Below are 23207 nucleotides of genomic sequence, written 5' to 3'. Positions count from 1 at the left end.
AGTTTTCCTTGGCTTTGTATTATCTTATTTCTAAAAGAAAACGTCCCTAGATGCTATTCGTATGTAAACTTTAAACGTATGCTTAATGCAGTCAAACCTCGATGCAACAGTACGGACCATTACAGGATTACGGAAAAACTTATAATTATATTATTTAACTTTTGTATCTTCATCTGTACCATGACATGTTACCATACCTGTACATAACCCACTGGTCTGATTACATATATCCCCTTTACAATTGGACGGACAGCTTGTGTTGCAGATATCACCATAAAATCCAGGTTTGCATGCTTAAATAACAACACCAGCAGTCATTTGAGACTACATACATACATCGTTATCTTTACACAAAAGTATAGATAAGGTATATGTTCAAAATAGATAGTACTAAAAGAGACACAGGCTTGAATATAACATGTAAAATATTTTATCTTCAAGAATATTTAAATCTAGTCAAATATATGAAATTATATAAATAATTCAACCACGTAACTCTGAGCATACAAAACAAACATATAAATACCTCTGATTTGATTTGTATAATTGTCTTTCATCCTTTTTCTCCCCTTATTAGTTTTGTTATGAATACAAAATATTACAGAATACCTTAAAAATGTATCCTAATGACAAAGTTATTATACCTGTACATGTCCCTTCATGTTGTGTGCATATGTTGTTTTCACAACTAGAGGAACATAAACGATCACACTTCATCCCGTAGAAGCCGTCCAAGCAAGCTGAAAGTACACACATATGTGAAACCTAAATTTCTGTTTGTAATTGCAATCGTTATAAATGCTCATGTGCGATATATTGAATACGAAATTATTGCAACGATTTTACCTGAACGTGAGTAAAGGTATCTTTGTTTTTGATGTGAGGAAGCAGGGGCAGGAAAATCGTCAGGTGTGAATTAGGATGCAGAGCGGATAAGGACAAGGTAGTAGGAAACAAAACGGGTCCTGGGAACAGATATGTTCATGTAATTGTTTTGACAACTTCTAACAGTGTCCTCATAATCATAATTATAATAATATAATAATTAGAGGTTCTTATATACCGCTTTATCACAACCGAGTTCGTAGGTCGTCTCAAAGCGGTTAACAACTTATTATCAGTGGTCACAGGGCCGTTTCCAACCAGCCAATATCTTTCTCAACTTCCTGGGGAGCATACAGCCGGTGCTGCCAGTTCGGCGCTCACAGATAGCATTCAACATATCTAGCACTGCCCAACCACGTACTCATTTACAGCTAAGTGGACTGTAACTAGCGGCGTAAAGTGAAATAAAGTAACTTGCTTAAAGATGCAACACAGTGCTGTGTGATGACTCGAACCCGCAACCCTTCGGTCACGAGTCCAGCGACCTACCACTACAACACCTTGACTTCTAGAGCTTGGTAATATTTATGAAAGATTATAACTAATCATCTGGCAAATGTGAATACATATCTATGAATTGCACTCAAAGCAGTCATGTATCTTGGAAAGGGGTCCACACTAGACACATCTTACAACATGCATTTTGATATATCATGTCATTTATTTCCCCGTAACTATTCAGGTTAGCTGTTGCCATAATCTATAGATCCACGGTGTTTCTAGAGCATGATGCACATATACGCAGTTTACAAATAGAAGAAGGATGGCTTAATAAACTTTGATGGAATGAAGTTAACAAGTGGGCATTTTAAAACTCTTTTTATAAAGATTTATTTATCTTCGCTTGGTTTATGTTTAACAGTAATAACAATTCGGTAACAGCGACAATGATATATATCTTATATATTCTCTGAACTTTTTTCTTTACTGGAATTTAAACTAATGATGAATACGAAAAAAAATATACTGACAATATGATTTCATTGACAATTGAAGCAACCATTACACTCAGAAAAATAGATTATGGAATATATTGAAATATAAGCCATCGGTGAGTAGATCAGATGCTCTTTTTAAAACACTTACGACTACAATTTCCAGATATTTTGTCACAGACACGATTGATACAACCAATATAGCAGTCATCACAAGACGATCCGAAGAATCCATCCTCACAGTCTGGTCATTGCAAAAAAAAGGAAGTTTATTTAGTTTCATATTGACATTTCACAACATATTTACATACAACATAAATTTATCACATATGGAACAACCATGAATTGTATGCATGTCAAACATATATTTATAACCACTTGTTCTGCAAAATAATGTTTCCTCAATTTGGTGTAATTCATTTTCATTTTGATGATCGGGAAGTATACCATCACCAAATCAAACTCGGTCCTGATATAAATATAGAATTATGAATTTTAGTTTCGGTCTATTTCTGATTGATGGACCTGGTCTAAACAATATTCACCGAGACCGAACTATATCTCTCATTTAAAGACCAGGTCTAAACAATATTTAACGAGGCCGAAGGCCGAGGTTAATATTGTTCATATCAGGTCCCGTAAATCAGGGATAGAACGAATATTAAGTCCACAATTGTTTTATAATATGTATGACATTTTACAATGAGATTATTATTTTTTCATGTCATAAACACATTGGTGCCATGAACTATTTTGGAATCACAGTGAAGGAATTCAAACACCAATAAATGATATACAACTTTAGTTTCAATTCATCTAATTTCAAGTAAGTATAAATTACACATTCGACATCATCAATAACAACACAAAGTTCAAAATTTAATGAGATACTTTGTTTTTAGTTGAACTCAGTAACATGATTTGTAACAGATTTACAGACTGGCTGAGAAATTGACCAGGCCTACGTATAGGTCGAGGTCTGTAACACTGTTCTATTCATAGAACGAGGTATGTAACAGATTTACAGACTCATCACATGGCATCGTTCCTCTAATCAGAGTAGGGAACTAGCACCAGTCATATAATAAACAACAATGATGTAAAGTTGTATGCGTACTTCTACCAGAATGCGTTTTATGTTATACTATATTTCTGCTATGTGCTTTTTTCTACATATTTCATTATTATCTTGATAACCTAACTAGATTCGCAAAGATCATGCTAATTTTACCGAAAACCTACGTAAAGAGCCAATAGCTGTGCAGATTTGAGCTATATGGATTTTCCTCTCAGTTGTAGGGCTTCACATTTTGCACCATTAGTAGAGTTTCCGTATCCTTTAAATCGTCATTTATTAAACTTTTTTATTTTTTTATTTAAAGTAATCTGTCTGATCTTTGTAAATATGGCAAAGAGTATATATTATATATGAATTATAAAAATCACATTATAATCTTAAAATAAAACATTTCTATACTTGTTTCCATATTTTCCACTAATACATACCTTCACACTTTCCACTGCTTTGCAAACATCGGTTGTCTTTACAGTTGAACAGACAGGTCTGATTGCAATGGCTACCATAATACCCGGGAGTACACGCTTTCATGGAAAATCACAAAGATAAGTCACAATCCAAAAAAACTTAGTTTTAGGTCATACATTGTTACTGACAATGTGATTGTACTCAATGGTGCTTGATACATGTATGTTTCGAAATAACACTAAACAAGACAAAGTGATTATTGTGAACCGAATCTTATCTTTTTACTATAAAAGAATGAAATCATAACATAATGTCATTAAGTTAATAAATATATATAAGCAACATATACCGTAGATGTTGTATCATTATAGAATTAAAATGAATGTGTGTTCCCACAGCGAATGCAATACATGTCTTTTAAGAATTATTATTAACACATAATGTAAAACAAAAATGAATTCCAAATGACTGATGATTTAAACTTAACTAAAGTACCACGAATCACTTAGCAGAACAAACACCGGTTCTCGTTAATGATAAACTGATTTGGTTTCTCTCTTTCCACAGGCAAATGGCATGTTGTATTTTTTTCCAACTGAACATTTATAGCTTAAGATATATATAATTACATGCACATTCACCGGTCACCGGATCACACAGGGTATTGGCACACCCTAAATTACAATCTGAATCACAATTACGATCACCATACTTCCCAAGTGGACAACCTGAAATATTTTAGCAAACAAGATCGGATATGAGCCAATCTTTTTACAATTTAAAACAAAATATTAAAATATATCTAACAAATATGTATTGTTCTACCATTGGCCAGATCCCTTTGATGTAGAAAATTCCTTTATATGTCACATCTTCCATAATGTTATAATGATGCACAAGAATGTATACTAACTTGTTTATTGCAACATAATTAACTGGCTTGTAGACATACAAAAAATAACAAATGGCAAAGACGAGTATTGAAATGCAAGACACCAGCCATGTTATTGACAAAAAATATACAGTGGAATAATTACTTTAAGTAAATTGTAAATATGCGTACATAGTTAACCATTTACTTTAGACAGGGATTCATGAATATTTATTTTTGTCTAAAATACGACTTCTGAAAGTTCCATTATCCCTCAATATTTTCTACCTGTGTGAAATCAATTTTTTAAGGTTAAATATGTCAGTTACGTACCGAACACTTCTACCTCACAAAGCTCCAGAATAGCGTTACTAGAGTACCACGATATACCTCCTGACCGTCTGTCGCTGTATATTGTCAGGTACTGGGCGCTTCCTGTACATTGTATCTGGGGAGTCAATGACAACGCAGCCGCCGTTACTGTTGTGTCTTTATGGCAAAGGGAACCGTTCCGCCAATCCGACGTGTTCGACTGGTATATTTGATAGCCACCAAATCGTTGTCGTTGCTGATACACTTGATCTGAATTTGATAAACAAGATTTTTCACTAGAGCTTATGCGTATATACCGTTTTTACGAAGGACTATTTTCGCGTTTTCGCCAGGAAAACAACCACTGCACGTTCTCTAATAGGCGACCGATGCAGAAATATCATGCGGAATTAGGGATTTTCATTTGTTTTCTCTTTTTGGGATACAACTTATTCAGCATACATTTTTACGTTCGGTCTCGTTATATTTGTATTTCCATTCCAACTCTTTTTTGGCGCCCTCCTTTGCAAAACTTACCGTTTTGTTCTTATTAATAACCATGTTTTTTATCTTGATAACAAAACATCTTTCTATCGGTAATGTTTCTGTTACGTTTCATTAAATTGTTATATTACATTAAAGCATGTATAAAGGGAGGAATCATTGATTATATGTTGGTTGTTCTTATAAGTACATACACATGTATCGACCGTTGTCGTGTGTTAACGTATACACAGAAAACCGAGTCAGAGCACAAGTACTATATACTAGTATTATACACAACAGTCCATCGTTAAAAAACAATAATCAATCAGGGTCTATATAAAACAGTCTTATAGACAAATTTGGTGTAGAGACGACTCATTAGTCAGAATGTCGACTTGATGGAAAGCATTACAAACAACATAGACAACCTAACATGCTTATTGTATACGATGTACGTCATTGGATGTACACTGCATTTTGCTTTTGTATTATTATGATAAATGATGTCAAGCTATTTTGGTTGTTTTTACCATTCTAGGGGTAGGCCCAACGAGCCGTTTAACCATTTATAGCTATAAATAAATGTCCTTCTATACTTAATTATGTAAATATCGTTTTTGAATGTCAAATATATATAATCTCAATTCCGGGATCAACGACTTCGCAATAACCGCTGCCATATGAAGACAGTAGGGATGGGGATGGAGGTAGAATTACATTAGTCGTTTTTCACGACATGCAGTTAGACAATGCAATACCGTCTAAAGGTCACGAAAAACACGTTACAGTAACAAATAACATAATTTTGTTTTAATATTGAATAAAAAAACAAAATATTTGATAACTCACCTCTGTAGTATATTTTGACGTATTCCATAACGATCAGTCCCTCTAGATCTACTTGCCACCATGCCTCCATTTGACCTGTCTGTGTATGTGAGCAACAGTTTTGGAAATCGAAGATTTGTTTTCTACAACCATCTACTGCCTTACCACTAATATATGCAGCACTGTGGTTTGAACTTTGAGTGGTGGTTTTGGCATTTGGCTCACGGCTGGTGTTAACTGTAAAATAATAAATTATTATTGTGTATATAACTGATCTAAAGTACTAATCATTGTCACTATTCTCAGCATTGCAGGGTCATCAATGTGTTGCGGTGGTAAAATCAAGTATTAACAGACACAAATAATGAGCAGAAATAAATGGAGAACCGATATTAATAAAGGTAAAAGAAGTATCAAATAGACCAACAAAAAAGTTAGAAAAAGGAACCAGGACTTTGTTATTATAGTGATGATTTCCTTTTCAACTTATTTTTACTTTTATTTGAAACAGCTAATTATAATTATCCATTTTTTTTCTCCGTTTTAAAATAAATGATACAACTCATATGCAGCTAATTAATATAATTTAAAAACAGCCATAAACGAACAAAAACAGTTATTACCTATGAAATATTCTGATGCTCGTGCATACCCCATCGGCTAGCTTGTAACCGAATTATATATATGCCAAAATATTCATCTTGAAGACGTGAGATCACGTAAAAAATCAGAATTTGTGAATTAAGCTTTTGAGAAAATATAACGCCGTAGTTATTCGTGTAAGCACGGCGTTAAAATCACTGCGAGAGACCCTTCTCTTCAAATCCAAATGGCAGACTTGGTCGCTCCCACTCGACTAGGTATCAAACAGAGGTCAATGATTGTAAATGTGGAATAATATGACCGTAACTTGATAAAAAATGTTTTTATAATGATTATAAATTATAATTGTTATAATAGAGTAAGTAATTTAATAAACGTGTGAGAAAAATGCATTGAATATGTACCAACAAGAGATAACAAAAGTCCGAATGGGTCTACAGCGCCCACCCGGTATTGATCTCACACTTGTAACCTTAAAAGTGACCTAAAATAAAGCTACAGGCAAAATATATAAGTATCTATGGCTATACGTTATTCAAAAGAACATGTTAAAAGATTTTAAAACGTTTTACTCCTGTGACATTGAAAGTCGAACAGGGTCATCAAACGGAACAAAATGTATAGCCCCTTATCTCAGCATGCAACTTGCCAATTATCAACACCCTAGACCTTTTGTGTTTCGAAATAAGGTTATTTAAAGGTTTATACATATTTGACCAAATTTAACCTTGAAAGTGGGTCAAGGTCATTAAAATAGCTTGACAGCCCTTTATTCATGCATGCAGCTGGCCAAATATCAGCATTATATGCTTCATGTTTATTTAGAAAAAGTCGTTTAAATATTTTGAAACAAATTTGGCTCCTGTGACTCTGAATATAAGTCAACGTCATTCATTTTAACAAAGATGGTAGCTACTAGCTAGATATACGCATTATAAGGCTGATGGTTATTCAGAAGAAGTCATTTAAGAAATTGGACTCCTGTAACCATATATATATATCAGTCAAGGTCATTCCACTGGCCAAATATTATCATCTTGGGACTTCTTGTTTATCAGAAAAATAAGAGATTGTGAACCTATATAATCTATGTGACTTTGAATAAAGGTCAATGTCATTAATTTAAACTAACTTGGTAGCACTTCATCCCAGAATTTTCCGGGCTAAATATCATCATCCTGGACCTTTTGGTTATTTAGACGAAGTTGTTTAAAGACTTAAAACATATTTGACCTCTGTGATCTTCACGAAGGTCAAGGTCATTCATTTTAACAAAATTAGTAAATCTTTATCGTAGTATGCTACTTGCCAGACATCACCATTTAGGGCCTCATGGATATTCAGAAGAAGTCGTTTTACGATTTTAGCATATGTGGGCTTTAATGCAGGTTTAGATCATTCATTTGAATGAACTTGGTAGCCCTTCACCCCAGCATGCTACTGACCAAATATTACTATCATGTGCCTTCTGATTATTAAGCACAGGTTGTTTAATGATTTTAACATGTTTGCCCCCTTTGACATTGAAAAACGGCGAAGGTCAGGTATTTGAACAAATTTGGTAGTCCTCCATGCCAGCATACTACTGGCCAAATATCAACTCTCTAGGCTTCTTTGTTATTCAAAAAAAAAAAAAGTTTAAAGTAAAAAAGGTTGACGAAGTACAGACGGACGGACCACGGACACCGCACCACGGCGTAATATCACTTGGTCCTTAAGGTTCAACACATTTCTAAACAAATGTAATAGTCACCTTAACTTTCAACCCCCTGGTATGTGATATTCACAGACCCCTCATTAAAAATCGGAATATATATATGTGATTAAAATGTATTGATCTTGTACGTAAGCTACTTGAAAGGTACATATCCAGGTTAAAGTAGTCAATAATAAATCATCAAGGCTGAAGTCTTCATAAACATATCTCACTGGATTTATAACATGTCAATATCTTTAGAGATTTAGCTGAATGCTACGAAATTATATATCATTTAAAGTTCGTTTATATACCTTAGTATGCGGAGATAATTTCTCTTTAACTAGGTGAGGAGAGGCATACCAGCCTCAGAAGTAGATGATTATTGCTTTGGCAATGTCCAAAAAAAGTCCGTGTGACATATTTATACAGGTAAATATATGAAAAACCTCAGACCTATGACAATAAAAACCCCTTAAACATAATATAAAGTGTCATTTCTTAACATTTATTGTTTATATTTAAACGCTAGACATGTTATATTGCACTTATTTGCTTTAATGTGTGTAACATGTTTAGCACCTTCATAATAGCACAGAATGTTATTAAATGGCATATAATCTGAAGTTCATTTTATATTTTACTATGATTAAAGTGGTTATCCATGGCAACATCTATCTTTTTTGTGGAAGGATTTCCTCTCAACAGCTAGGAGAAGACAAAGACAGCTCCGCATGACCTATGCATATAAATGATCTTTACATTATTGGTCATTTCATAGCACTCAATTGGGTCGCGAAAGAGATTGGCATGGTATAAGTCCGGTGAGCATTTTTTATGATAACATCAACCTTAATGCGTTTTTATTGACTACGTTAACCTGGTTGTTTTATCATATCCTATTTACAAGTTATCAGGGGGTTAACATTTTAGGTAATTACATCATCTAGTATAGGGGGCTTGTTGAACTTTAAACGCGGACTAAGAAAAAGCTACATGCAAAATAGCAGTGTCTTGACTCAAAGGCATTCAATATAACCTTTAAAAGAAATAGATATATCTGACCCCTGTGGGCCAGGTGAGCTAAGAACTGTACAGCCCTTCTTCCAAGCTTGTTATTGGCCAGATATCAACATTTTGGCCCTATGGTTATTCAGGAGATGACGTTTAAAGGTTTAAAAACATATTGACCCCTGTGACCGCGAATATAAGTCAAGGTCATTCATTGGAACATATTTATTAGCGCTTAATCCCAGCATGCCAAATATCATCATCCAGGGCCTTTTGGTAATTCAGAGGAAGTCGTTTAAAGTAAAAAGTTGACGTTTGACGAACGACGGACACGGCACCACGGCATAAGCTCACACAGCTCACAGTTTTTTTTTTTTTATATCTGTCTGAGTAAGGCTTTCAGCTTGATAATTCAAGCTATCAATGATGACAACAACATCAGATAAAAGTCCATCATAATGTTTTGTATAGTTTATGAAAACAAAGGGGGCAATCTTAAGTCAAGCTGTTTATACTTCCAGTTGGTAAACAAAATAAAACATCTGTTCATGCAAAGTAATTTTGATACCTCTTTCTTAGTTAGGTCGATTTCTGAATAATTATGTTTCTTAATTATTTGGTAATAGCTTCATCCATGTTCAGGACATATCAAACTGTAATTAAACATGCCCTTTCATAGGAATGCTCAATCCCCCCATTCCAACAATCACTTGTGAACCCAGGGTAATAAAACTACCCCTGGTCACATCCACATCTTAATAACCGAAACAAATCAGCAAAATCTCAGTAACCTAATATGGGCTTGACCTTTCTGCAATCACCACTATTCCGGGGAGTGCTTTTTTCACATTTGACCCTAAGTTCTAAACCAGGGGGAGATAAGATAGTAGTAAAATGAAGTTGAGAAATTCTACATAAAAAAAATCAGGGGCTGGTAGCCAGTCTAAGGTATTCAACTGCAGCAGCATGCTTCACATACTCAGCTCCGTTGTTTTGTTGTATTTTGTCTTTTAGTGACTGTTGATCTCTGTAAAATGTTATGAAATGAAAATGTCAATGTTTCTGTCTTGAAAAATGGCAAATATCTGTGTCGGTACTGTTCTAACTATATGTTTTGTCTTTATATGTATTTAAGTATAACCCCTCCAATAAACATTTACTTCATACTGTCGTTATTTCTGTTTTGCCAATATATATATTCAAGTAATACGCATCCGATGAACCATTTGCTTGTTCAAATCCAATGTTCCTATTTGATCATACTGTCGTTATTACTTATGAGACCGATGGGACAAGGAAGTTATTCAACCAAAATAGACATTATGAGGTCGGCAAGTTACACACGTTAAAACGCAAAACACCTACATTATGAGACACAAAATAGATATAATAATACATTACTAAAGTATAAAGACCATAAGCCCCTTGGCGACAGTAGGTCATATGTATATATGGAATGTGTAGGTGGATAGACTACTGTTTTATTATCATTGACTTGCGAACAGTGTTGTAAAACATATCGATCACCCTATCAATGTCAGTACAAAAGAAAGAACAGAAGAAACAAATAACCATTGACAGGCAATATTTGAAACATAGCTAGTATACTGTTTGTGTGTTGTTTTTACATGTGCATATCCTGAAATAAATGCATATCGCTTGATACTATATAACAACAACTGTGCAATGCGGAAGTATGCAACATGAACCTTAGGTACAAGTTATATATTTACCCCTACCTGTTGTACCAGCATATTACCCATGTTCAAACATTATGTTTGTGCTTTAGCATATAAGTCCTTATTAACGTGACATATATGTTTACTATCATACCTGATGTGTTGACAATCTTTAAAGTTGATAAGATACACAGAACCTCCAGCAGCCAGATATTACACACTTTCATTTTGCATATGCAGCGTATAAAACGGGAGATTTGTGTCTGCTCCGTCGCAAGCGCACAGGTATCCAATGAGGAAGTAAATGTTCTGCTCTACTACACAACAAAATTACACGGCCATTTGATAAGGTTGTTGTTGTGATTTTATCAGTAGTTCTAATCTTGTTTTGTTGCCTATACACATGTCTAAACTTGCCTTGATAGTTTTCTACTGGCGAATACTCTCAATGTCGTAGGAATGAGGTACATTTCGAAAATGAACCGACCGGTTTCGTTGACAAGGAACATTAAATCGTTATTAACATTTACATTTAAATGGACGTAAATTATATTTTCAAATATAAAAGTGTGTCGGTAAGCCTGTCTTTATCTGGTTGTCATACAACATACGGAACCCAAAACGAGGCATATTGCTGCAGAGACCTAATTTGCATAAGTACGTCTCATGATAATTCTGTGGGGAAAATATTTGTTTACTAACCTTATTTGTATAAAACATTAACAGGTGGCAAGTCGATATCTCACCTAGTATAACAGGATTAAAAGTCGAGTTTATTACCGACGTGATAACTATTTAGTCAAAACTATCTTAGAAAATATGATAATATATCGACATAACGAAAACACCAATGCGACAAATCCATATGTTATGATGACACACCAGATTATGGCGACACCGTAACTCGATAAGTCGATGGAAGAAATAGGGTCCTACTGTAGTAGTTAAAATATGTTTATTGTATTGCTGCGGTATTGTTTTATGCTTGATTAAGAATAAGCCAGTCATATATCTGTAACGCATTATCTATTAACTAAAAAGGAGGGGCGCCGAACACTTTAGTGGAAATATTTTATGATATAAACAAAAAAACATAACTCTTTTTTATCAAAACTAATTGCATTTAAATAAACTAGACGACGATAAAACCAATTATCACTTTCAACATGTATCGCCTAAACAGTTTAGTGTTATGAACAGATAATTGGATTTGTCAATATAAAATATTTAAAAGATATCGCGTGACTTCTATACTCATACGTCGGTGGGGATATTATTGTAATGTGCTAGAGACGTGACCGCAGGTAACTACACACCGCGCACTAACCTCATTGGAATATAAAGTAGCTGATTCTTTAGACGCTGACCTTGATGAATAAACTAAAAAAGTAATGCTGTAAAGGGATATGCGTGTGAAGTAGTTCAGCTTTGTATCATTCCTAGTCATAAACAGTGTGTATGCAGTTTAGCAGTTTGAATACTTTATATCGATTTTGTTTTTTTATAAAGCGTTCGCAGATGATATATTTGTCAGGTAAACAAAATATCTGTTTTGCCTATTACGAAAAGCGACTATGAGCATGCGCTTACACTTGCAACTTCCGTTAAAAGATCAATTAAATCTCTTGAAAGGTCAGGCTTAAGTTTATGCGTATTTGACACATACACCAATGCTCTTTGTATAGCTGATTAGCACGGTCACTAGTTTTATGTCACACGGTGTGTTAAAGCTCTAGTTAGGGGAGATTCATTGACTATTGTTTTCATTAATGACACAAATTACATATGGATATTCCTATCATTATACATTGAGGTTGATTGACCTATGACCTTTGATGACCCCTACATATTGTCCTTTGATGTAAAATGTACAAGACTTGCATGTATCGTCTTACCTGATATTAATGATCAAAATGACCTTTGACGTTTGGGGACATGACTATTGACCTTTTGCCTATTATGATCTATAAGATGTGCCAATTAAAAGTATTGCTGATTTGAAGTTATCATCGAATTGACGTATGGCTTACTGTTAAGATAATATGTGCAAGTGTAATGAATGTTATACTGTCCTTAGTAACAATAACCCCTGAACAAAAAACCCTAGTTTATCTGTATGTTGACCTTTGATATAGGATGCGAAATTATATATATGTGCTCCGACAAAGGATGCGAAATGAAAAATATGTATCATATTGATCATCAGTTTGACCTTTTCTGACCTAAACATTGATCTTCGATATTTAGAAGTTTGCTTCGGTAAAATATGCACAAACATGTATGTTCATTATTTATGTTGATTGTTCGTATCGATATTGACCAGTAATATATAATTTGACATTCTGACATTCATTTATGTGCTGTTGACCTTCGGTGTAATTTTGATTTGGCAGATGCATTTATAATGCAATACAAAACATGTACCCATTTGTATAGAGGTCGTATCTGTGACAATAAGTGAAATTTTGACAATCTCTGGGATATTGTCGGCATCTCATTCATTAGAAATTATTATTGTTACAAAAGAACAATCAATTGCTAATCAATATTATAAGAAGTTTGGCCTGAAAAAATGTTGAGCAGCTATGTATTTTTCAGTTGAGCATATGCTGCCCTGTGACTCAAAGTATGGACAAATAGAGTTGGCGTTGTTTTAAGCAAAAATCGAGGAGAAAGTGATATTTAACTTGGTGCATTACAAATCAATTAACATACTTGAAGAAATAAAATAAGTTATTAAAAAAAAAATGCACAATGACTTTTAAGGAGCCAAGAAATAGCAGTAACAAACTTAAAACGTAGGCAGTGATTAAGTTTTTTTCGGCATCAACCTATTTTAAGCAGTATCTATGGGGATTTAAGAGTTTCTAAAATAGTAAGCAGTAATAAACTTAACTCTAACAAGAGGTCCACTTTAACAGAAGGCGTGTATCACTCACCGGGAAATGTTAGCAAAATTGAAGTTGAAATAGCCAATTGTTGCTGGTAGAGTACATGTATTACATGGTTATTCAGGGGTTATATTTTTATGCAATTGGACAAAATCCTGTCATTCTTACAGGAAAAGGGGGATTTTGCTATGATTCCCCTATTGGTCGCCGCCCCTTTGATCCCAGGGGGTCAAACCCACTGTTTATACCAAATTAAGTCCCCTTCATCAAATGATGCTTTAGGTCAAATATGGACAAAATCCTGTTATTCCTACAGAAGTAGACGGATGTTAAAGCTAGTTTTCTATTTTCCCTATTTACCCTCGCCTCTCTGCTCCCGGGGGATTCAGACCAACCATTTAACTAAAATTGATTTCCCTTCTCCATATGATGCTACTGTTAAATTTGGTCAAAACACCTTCATCCCAACGGCAGATGAATGATATCAAATATATTCCTCTGTATCCCTTATTGGGCCCCTCCTCCCTGCCCCAAAGGAGGTCAGACTGTACAAACCTTTTACATTTATGTAGTAACTGTGAAAAAGTGGTTGAGAGTTGTGGAAAGTCCGGATAATGTGTTTAATCGATCAAGAAAGCAAGGTTTTCAAAGAGAGCCCGAATAAGTCAAGATGTGCAAACTTAACATCACATCATTATCAAGAAAGATTGATTGATGTAAACCAATGATTTGTTTTGTGTTATGTACGTCTCAATGGAAGTTGTATTAGAGTGATTCGTACACGGAAACTAATATGTTTCTGCTTCAATTTTGTCGATAAACATTATACTATGTGGCTTATAATTACAGTGGGGAACACACATGTGCAACTTCCGGGTTAACACGCCCTCTAATTTTGTGTCTGTCATCGAACCGGAATAAAACAGAAATGAGATCGTATTCAAAAGCGTAGATATTCTCTTTATAATGGCAGAAAAACGCTATCAATATGAGCGTATTTAAGATATACACATTTGGTTATCATAAACTTAAATATATACACAATATATGTCAAAAATAACTCATTTTTCTTCTTTTGATATCAATACCAAAACTAAGATTAGTTCCACTTATATATGCACAGAGAATAATATGGACGGAGTTTAATACCGTGAAAGACGACAAATGTGGGACCCCTGCCGAATCTGAGGTTTTCCTTCCGTGTCTTCTACCACGGGGGTATTTAGGAATCCTAGTTGATCAGCTGTTCCCAATGCAACACTTAGCAAGTATATCTATCCTTTCTGTTACATGTCCTGGCATGTGGTGTCCACTTAGGCACCAGCCTTCAGATGATACAAGCTGTTGAGAATATATTCAACAACAAACAAAATATAAACATTATTTAAGTGAATGCGTATATTGATAAAAACGTTTCTAAATCGTTCTGGTCTCTGAAGCTCTAAAACGCAGACAGAAAATGGAAATGGAATGAAACAAAACCAGTGACAACAATAACTTACTGTACACGGTAAACTGTAGGTTTATTAAATAACCCATAAGCAATTATATTGACAAACAAATTCTTAAGTTCCCCAACTATCGTTTTTCACTTTTACCTGATTTTAATCCCAATCGTTTGCCTTCGCATCCAAAACAAAACCCTTATTATAATGCTTTCTTCAATCAGTGTTAAAGTATACCGATTCGCCTGCTTTATTCTAGCATCAGTCAGGCAACAGGTAAAAAGTTATTCCCCTTGTATCAACTGACCTGCTAAAGTTAGCAGACATTGTCGCTTGGGATAAAATACTGGAAATAAAACAAGCGATTATCGTGTTTTAAGAGCAATGTATTCAAACTCTATATGGCTTAAATGTCACATATGATGACATACTCGCTGATGGGTTAGTTACTTCAAATCAATAGAAACTAAATTTCCAAATGACCTCTCTGTCATTCTACTTTCATGATAAAATGGTTCGCAAAGTTAAAAATGAATGGTATTAGTTAAGTGTGGTTTATTTTGACAACAGACAAAAAGTAAAATATTGATCTTCTTAGAGAAGCAACCTCAATTCGTATTATTTGGTATTTAATAAATCGGAATTATGGATATTTAAAAAGGAGCCAATTTCTAAAAATATTTTTGCTAGCTGATATTTCGCTGATAGGCATTAATTGAACATTACGGAGTATGTTTAGTGACACATATTTCACTGTTGTATTGTCGATAGTCATACATTACAACTTTTGACCAGACATGCAACTTTCATTATCACACACATCCTAGTAAATTGTATCTTAAATTCAAAATATAAAAACTCAAATTTTCTGGTATGAAAACCTTGCAAATTAATCCATAGGAATATACAAATTTATAAACAGGGAAAGACATTCCGGAGCTTGATCAGCGTTTTCGATTGTTCGACTGAAAATGTAAGAACTTATATTAGAAATACAAAAGTTGAACTTTCATGTTGATTGTTCAGGCAAATGAGAATTAATCAAATTAATGTTTCAAAAGTGAACTTTTTTTTTTACCTGAAAAGATGTTAACCATATTCATTGTATATTTTCTTTAGAGAAAAAAAACTTCAGTGGAAGGAATTTCACTTTAATGAAAAACTATTTATCTTCAGTTGAAAAAGGGTTTTCATGTTAAAACAACTTGCCATATGTACCGCAAGCCGTTCTAATATTATTTTTTACTATGCTTTCGGCTTACTAGGGTATCAAATATGTTATTTTCGCTGAACAATGAGAAACGATAGCCATTCAAACAGTTGTTTACCTCATAAATGTATTTAAGTATTGATAGTAATTATCACGCGCACGTGCACATAATGCCCTCTCTCCCTTTGAGCAGTAATTATTTCAATAAAAAATATTACGATTGTATTCCTACTTCTAGTTATATTGTAAGTACAGACCCCTTTACCTTGGTTTACCTGCACATGGGATGTGTCAAAGGTAGTGAATGATTAATGAACACCAACTTCCATTTCAGTAAATTTCGATAACACTTCTTACTCTAAACCTAGTAGCGTTAGCAGCCCTTACATTAGAATCAGGGTACACACGCTAAAGTTTCTTGATATTGATTTTATGAACAACATTGGAAACAAGGTAATTGTTGATGTTGATGAGTTAGAAAAATCATTCAAAAAGGGAAAACATGCGAGCAATATACAGTTTCAAGGTACAAGATTGAAAAGAAATTGTGAGGGTTTTAAGACATTAACTTGAAAGTGGTTTGTGTCCTTTAAAACTGTCATGGAGTCAGTAATTCTGCCAATGTCAAATGATTGAAGCAAGATCTAAAACGTTTTTGTATTGACACCTAATGTTTTCTACATCCGCATCTTTCATATAAGAAGTGCATGTTTTGATATTCTGAAACGCATTATATTCGTTATTTCTCAACAAAGACTTACAAATAATTGTTGACAATGTCGTCGTTAAAGCATTAGTTCGTTTCATAGTGCAGTTATGTGACCGCCCAACGCACCAAATATAGCGAGGGTATGTTGTGCATTCATCGTGCACAGACCGTCCATGCATCGTCCGCACATGGTGCGCACCACTGTGCGATAAAATAATCGTTCGCCCCTTTGTGCGCGTATTTCGTACGAAATGATATGCACTTGTCATGTATATTAATTTCTCGTCACAATAATTCAGATTATGTTTACAATAATCTGATTTGTTTAAAAGTATTACAGTGGTCATGTAAATGTGAAGAATGGGTTTGGCTCCCAAGAAACTGAACAGGTAAATACAAAGCAAGGCCACGTGTGTTAAAGACTCAGGAGTTCAGTTATGCTTTCGTCTAAGTTTCTCTCATGAGTATTAATGATTTGTGCTTGGACTCTTAAATCGTTTGTGCAACTATTTTAGAAATGTGTCTGTGATAATGTCATTGTATATTTAAGTCCAGTCAGAATTTAGAGTATTCGAGTGAGATCTGATCACCGTACCAAATTACCTACTTTTTGTAACAAGTTGAATCTATCTACATCATATAGATACATATATGAGATAGGAAAAAAACAACCAGATTATGATGAGTAGTACTTCAATATCATGGAAGTAATCTAAGTTTTGTGATGGTATAAGGGAGATAGCCTACTTCATTATTGCATGGGAGTTTATGATTGTAAAGAAATAGGATTCAACGATTTAATGGAAATGACTTTAATAAGTTAAACAGGTAAAGTAATATTTAAGTATGTTGCCTAACACCATTATGCATTGGGCTGTGACCAGTAGTGAACAGGGAACTGTGACCAGTCCCAACGAGTTCAATGTCCAAAAGATGTCCATTACAGGGACAGATAGCCGACGGGTATGGGAGCTCCACATACTCGAGACCGAGGAACCAAACCTGGAGGAAGATGGATATATGCCACCTGCCAGACAGACTGCTGATAATGTTGACAGACTCACAGGATAAGATTTATACATGCGTTTTCAAAGTGCCATTATGTTAAGCGTTATGCTTTCATTTTCAAGAACTTTGTCAACTTACAGTGACATTTCAGTAAATAAACTTTATTCCTTTTGGATTTACAGAAAGTAATGCCGATTTTACGTATAATTCTATTATTTTCTTTCGAGAATATCTACCGACGATGGGCAGGCTTTCCCCACTGATGTCCTATAACATTATATTTATTATTTCCAAAACAAACTGATAAATAGTAGTGTTGTATAATCGGGCTAAACGATTTCCTTTCGTTATTTTCACCTATTGGTCAATTAACTATTGACAAGTCACATTTTAACTCTGTCACTCTGTTTTAATCTGATGAAAATGTCTTATATCTAGTAAACACTTCAGCATTATATAATGCTTAAACTCTTTGACAGGGACACATATGTTATCAGTAGTGTAAAATTGTCAATCCTCATCACATCAGTTTACAGTGCTGGAAAGGCATCGTTCGGTAATCATTATATTGTAAAGTCTGAATGTCCGACCAAGTAAATTATATATCATTTAACATTGCGAGTATATCAGTGGCTTTCTGAAAGTTGATAATGAACACTACTTACGAACACAATGTCCCACAGTTTTGCCGGATGTATTACAACTACAGCCAACAGGACAGTGTGAACAGACTGGTCCGTGTAATCCATCAGTTTTGAACCGAACATGAAGATATCGAAAGGTATACGCTTATTGATGTTGAATACCTTTAGCGACACCTGCAGTAATCGTGACGTTGTAATTTGATAATCTATTGTCTGGTATATTCATCTACGTAAAATGAGTTGTGAAGGGATTTTAATGCACAGAAGAGAAGGTCCATGTTCAGCCATACCATGCAATACTTCGATATGCAAAACAAATGTTAAAAAGTGTTCTTGTGATATTCCTCAGCCTGTCATGCTTGCATTTGCTTCGCTCTCTTCTCAACCTTTTTGGGTTTTGCTTAACAGTAGAATGCACTCAAGTTGTTTGCCAATTCCTCTGTGGGTAATTTGTTCAATGGGACATGCTCCCCAGAAGTGTCAATGTTCCATTCTACAAAAAAAGAATGTCTTCTGTGTAATGATGAAGTGCTTTGGATTGCTTGTGTAATCAAAATCAACAACCGAATTTACTTCATCAGCATTAGTACCTGTTATTATGCAGTTGTACGGAAGGAAAACTTTCAACAACATCAATACCATCAGCGGATACAGTACAGTAACTTCCGTTAGTTTTAAACATGAAGGGGGAGGGGGGAGAAGTGAATTATTACCTCGGAATAAAAATAATCTTCATTGTGTATTTATCCTTGTTGCTAAAGATTGGTTGGCATCTTAAAAGGATTTCCGCTCCTCCTCTGTAACCTTTTTAAACCAGGAAGGTACTAATCTGTCGATAGCTGATTGATGAGGGGGGTCACTCCGGACCGGCTGCCCGGGGGATGGTATACCGGGGTCAGCACTCGCAGCAAGTTCTACCTCAATGTCTTGTGCTGATTTCAATTCAATGATTGATGAAAAATCCAGAGTATAAATAAATATCTCTACCTCCTCGTCTGACATATCTTGGTGATTGGGTAGTTCCAGCTCAAAAGGTATTGTTTCATCGTCAGGCTGACAGCTAAGTTGTTTTGGGACGTTCCTTTTGACAGATGTATCAGACGACAGTGTAACTTCCGTTAACGCTGATGTGTGGACTTTTTTAAAATATCAATTCACAGCATGCAAATTATGTATCCATAGTACATAAATAAAACAGAAATTTACATTTATTTGGGTTAAAATTCAAGTTTATTTTAAGATGTAAAAATTAGGCATCTAGGTCGGTCGTTCCGAGTGAGTAGTTTTTGTAGTGTATTACTACGCAGTGTGATCAGGTTGCTATGTTTTACACCAGGTCACGTGCTGAAATTCTATGAACACCTGTGTTATGCATTCATGAATACAATTTGTGTCAATGGGTCTAAGCATACATAATGTAAATATAAAATAATATCAACATATTAAATACAAATTCCGTAAAACATTGAGTTGAAAAGGTGTAATACATCATCAGTCAAAACTATAGATTAAGTAACATATGCGATACTATGTTATTGACACGGCATCATTCGAGTACCATGCTTTGGCTTGCACTCGACGGTCAATGCAGATGGTCAGATACCGGACGTACTGTGTCGCGGACATTGACGCTAAGCCAGATGTGATACTCATGTAGCACCTGTTTCTTGATGCTCATTCATTTGTATTAGACAGGTATATATCATATCCGGCGATTTGTTTAGTGTACCCTCATGATTGACAAATTTACAATAAAGCTTCGAAGGATATAACTTGTTAAAGACTACTGGCACATTCTAAGGTCGCCATCAGAATCCAATTGGAGATTTTGAGATATGAACATCTAAGCATTTTCTTATCAGTTTTGTTTACCAACAACGTTCTGTCTTTGAGAACTTCAAAATACTTTGGGTTGACTTATATTTGTCGATGCGGAGGAATATTAGTACCTCATGCCATATCATGCATTTAGAGAAAGCAAAAGTCTTCTTAGTTTCCCCAATATCCCATAATCAGTAGACACCATATTACGGTATAATGCGGTAGACACCACAGCAAGGACCGATTAATGCAGGGGAGAATACACATTTCTCGTCTTAAACGATGGACGACGACCAAACATTAAGATTGAGATATATCACGTACATTATTTCTTTTGGTTGTTTGTTTGTTTTTTTTGTTTTGTTTTTCCATGATGACAATTAAGGTTTACGCAACTTCATAAATCAGTCTTTTCAGCAAATCATTCGTACAGGGATAATTATCTGTATGGCAACTGCTTTATCAAAAACATGTTTTATAAAGTTATATTTTCCTTACTCACAAACAAGACGATTGATAAACAAAAAGATGATTAAATGCTGTTTTAATATTGTTTTTAAATACATTTGCTGTCATGTATTAATGAAAATTAGTCAAATTAAAAACATTATAAGAAATCTACAGATGATGATAACAATATAATAACATCATTAACACATGTAAGGTGGTCATTGTCGACTACAGGCAAACGCTACAAGAGACGTGTTCCTCCTTCAGAATTATTTTCCTCCATATACCCCTACAACTATGGTATAGCTTGGTGCGTTTGTAACTGGAAATCTATATACTAAGGATACGTCACAATATACGACAATGATCGTGTTCTGTGACTTTGTACAACTAAGACTGTCAATAAATTTGAGTAATATCAGTGTCAGGCGATATTGAAATAAAAAACATAACTGGGCGAGATCGGGTTATCTAAGTCGAGGGCTAAGACTCTGTAACATGATATGTTAGAGATAATTAGCCAGATCTCGCTCAGTAACAGGCAATAGTTTTTTTTGCAACTCTGAGATCGAACAAGTATATATTTATTTTTTTCGCTTATGATTTCAACTACTCTGTCTGGGCCTCAAATTCAGAATGGCCTTTACACTACTAAAACCACATGACAAAGAAAAATATAAAATTGTTGTCTGTCTCCACAATAAAGACACCGTACTTCACCATTTATATTATATTTTATATACAACAACATTAATCTAACAACATCAAGCCAATACATACAACGACAAAACAGAATATATATAATGCATATTTACAATTTCGAGCCGTTATTGCACTGATGGATATATCGCTGTTTGAATATTTGAGTAAAGTTACCAAACAGATATAAGACAAGAAAGAAAATCCTTGCACCGGGTTTGACGCGGGATATATCTGGGGTGCAATAATATCAATTCCGGCGACCAGACGAGATAGCACGTGATGTTCGTAAGTATTTAGGTTGCAATCAATCATGCTTTTAACAAGGTGACGTAAATCAAATGCCTAATAACGTATCATATTTGTTAAGTCTATGTGTTTTGACATTAGATTCCTTTTATATCTTTGTTTTAAAAAAAGCAACGGTCCCTTGTGTGGAAAAAAACTAGTGCCCATGCAATGGGAAGCTCATACAAGAATAAACCATGAATCAAGTCAGTTTTAAGTAACTCTATCCCACTTGAGAATAAAACACACTAAAAGTTCACGTGCTTTTTTACATAGAGTTGGGTTACCTTTATCTTAATTTGGATATTTTATGATTTTTGGTCGACAAGACCAGGGCACAACCACTGTCGCCAAGTAGCTTAGCTAGTTAGAGTGACACTATAATGATGGAGGGTCCAAGTTTGAATCCTTGCTTAGCCTTGTTGCTTTTAATTCAGAGCACAGGAGTGGATTATTTATTTATTAATTCACTTGATAACTTATTTGATATTTCAAATCGAAAAATAATTCACACAGTATTTTTTTTCCCCAAAAATTTCTATCATATATCAAAGATTAAGGCATACTGGAACAAAGCTTCCAATGCATATGTGCAGTTTTTGGCAGTGTGTGCGATAACCCTTAACGCATTTATAATTGACATCATTTTAATGTATATCAATTACTAAATACCACTGATTAACCAATATGTAGGTACAGATCACTAAGATATAACAAAAAAACGATTGGTATGTTTCAACGTATATGGAATGGTAAATAGCACTTTATTGTAAAATGTTTTGCTAGACAAATAACAACTTACCGATATCATAACAAATAAAGAGAAGTTGATATGAAATGGAAAGTGTTTCTCTTTGCGGTCCATGTGGTTGGAATTAATAATCTGAGAATACTTCGTACGTGTAGATTCCTGGAAATTCCCACACAAACTACCAACATGACATTAAAAGCTAAACATGTACGTGAAAATAGCATTCGAGAGATGAATATAAGGTCATATTTTGCAATTAAAAACAAAGCATTACTAGCAATTAAGCTATGCATTCTTATTTAACACGAATATTTTGAGAGAAACAAGATATCTGCAATGTATGTATACTTATATTACATAAAAAGAGCTGTCAGAAAAACTGCATACCTTGCAAATTAATGATATATTTATAACTAGAAAATGTCTGTAAGATATACATGTCCTCGCTCATGGGACGGGATGGACATACGCAACACTATATATGCCCCCCCCCCCCCCC

The 23207-nt window shown here is 34.5% G+C and overlaps 1 protein-coding gene across 5 annotated transcripts in view; it reads right to left on the bottom strand.

Annotated features, from left to right (window-relative positions):
- LOC110460865 overlaps positions 1-23207 on the bottom strand; it is a 53125-nt gene that overhangs the window by 8037 nt on the left and 21881 nt on the right. For 2 of the 5 annotated variants that reach the window (XM_021514058.1, XM_021514059.1), the window contains 3 exons: positions 1972-2064; positions 645-740; positions 198-293 (listed from right to left, as the gene is read on the bottom strand). In XM_021514058.1, the coding sequence (XP_021369733.1) occupies positions 198-293; positions 645-740; positions 1972-2064 (285 nt within the window). Of the gene's footprint in view, positions 1-197; positions 294-644; positions 741-1971; positions 2065-3326; positions 3423-3935; positions 4035-4510; positions 4760-5824; positions 6041-10946; positions 11070-23207 lie in introns of those variants that run through there. The other 3 variants (XM_021514062.1, XM_021514063.1, XM_021514060.1) reach the window with 3 other exon arrangements.

Source organism: Mizuhopecten yessoensis, unplaced genomic scaffold (genome assembly GCF_002113885.1).
Source record: "Mizuhopecten yessoensis strain PY_sf001 unplaced genomic scaffold, ASM211388v2 scaffold10501, whole genome shotgun sequence".
NCBI classification, from domain to species: domain Eukaryota; kingdom Metazoa; phylum Mollusca; class Bivalvia; order Pectinida; family Pectinidae; genus Mizuhopecten; species Mizuhopecten yessoensis.
The sequence above is the reverse complement of the archived record's forward strand: the minus strand, read 5'-3'. Positions and strand labels throughout refer to the sequence as shown.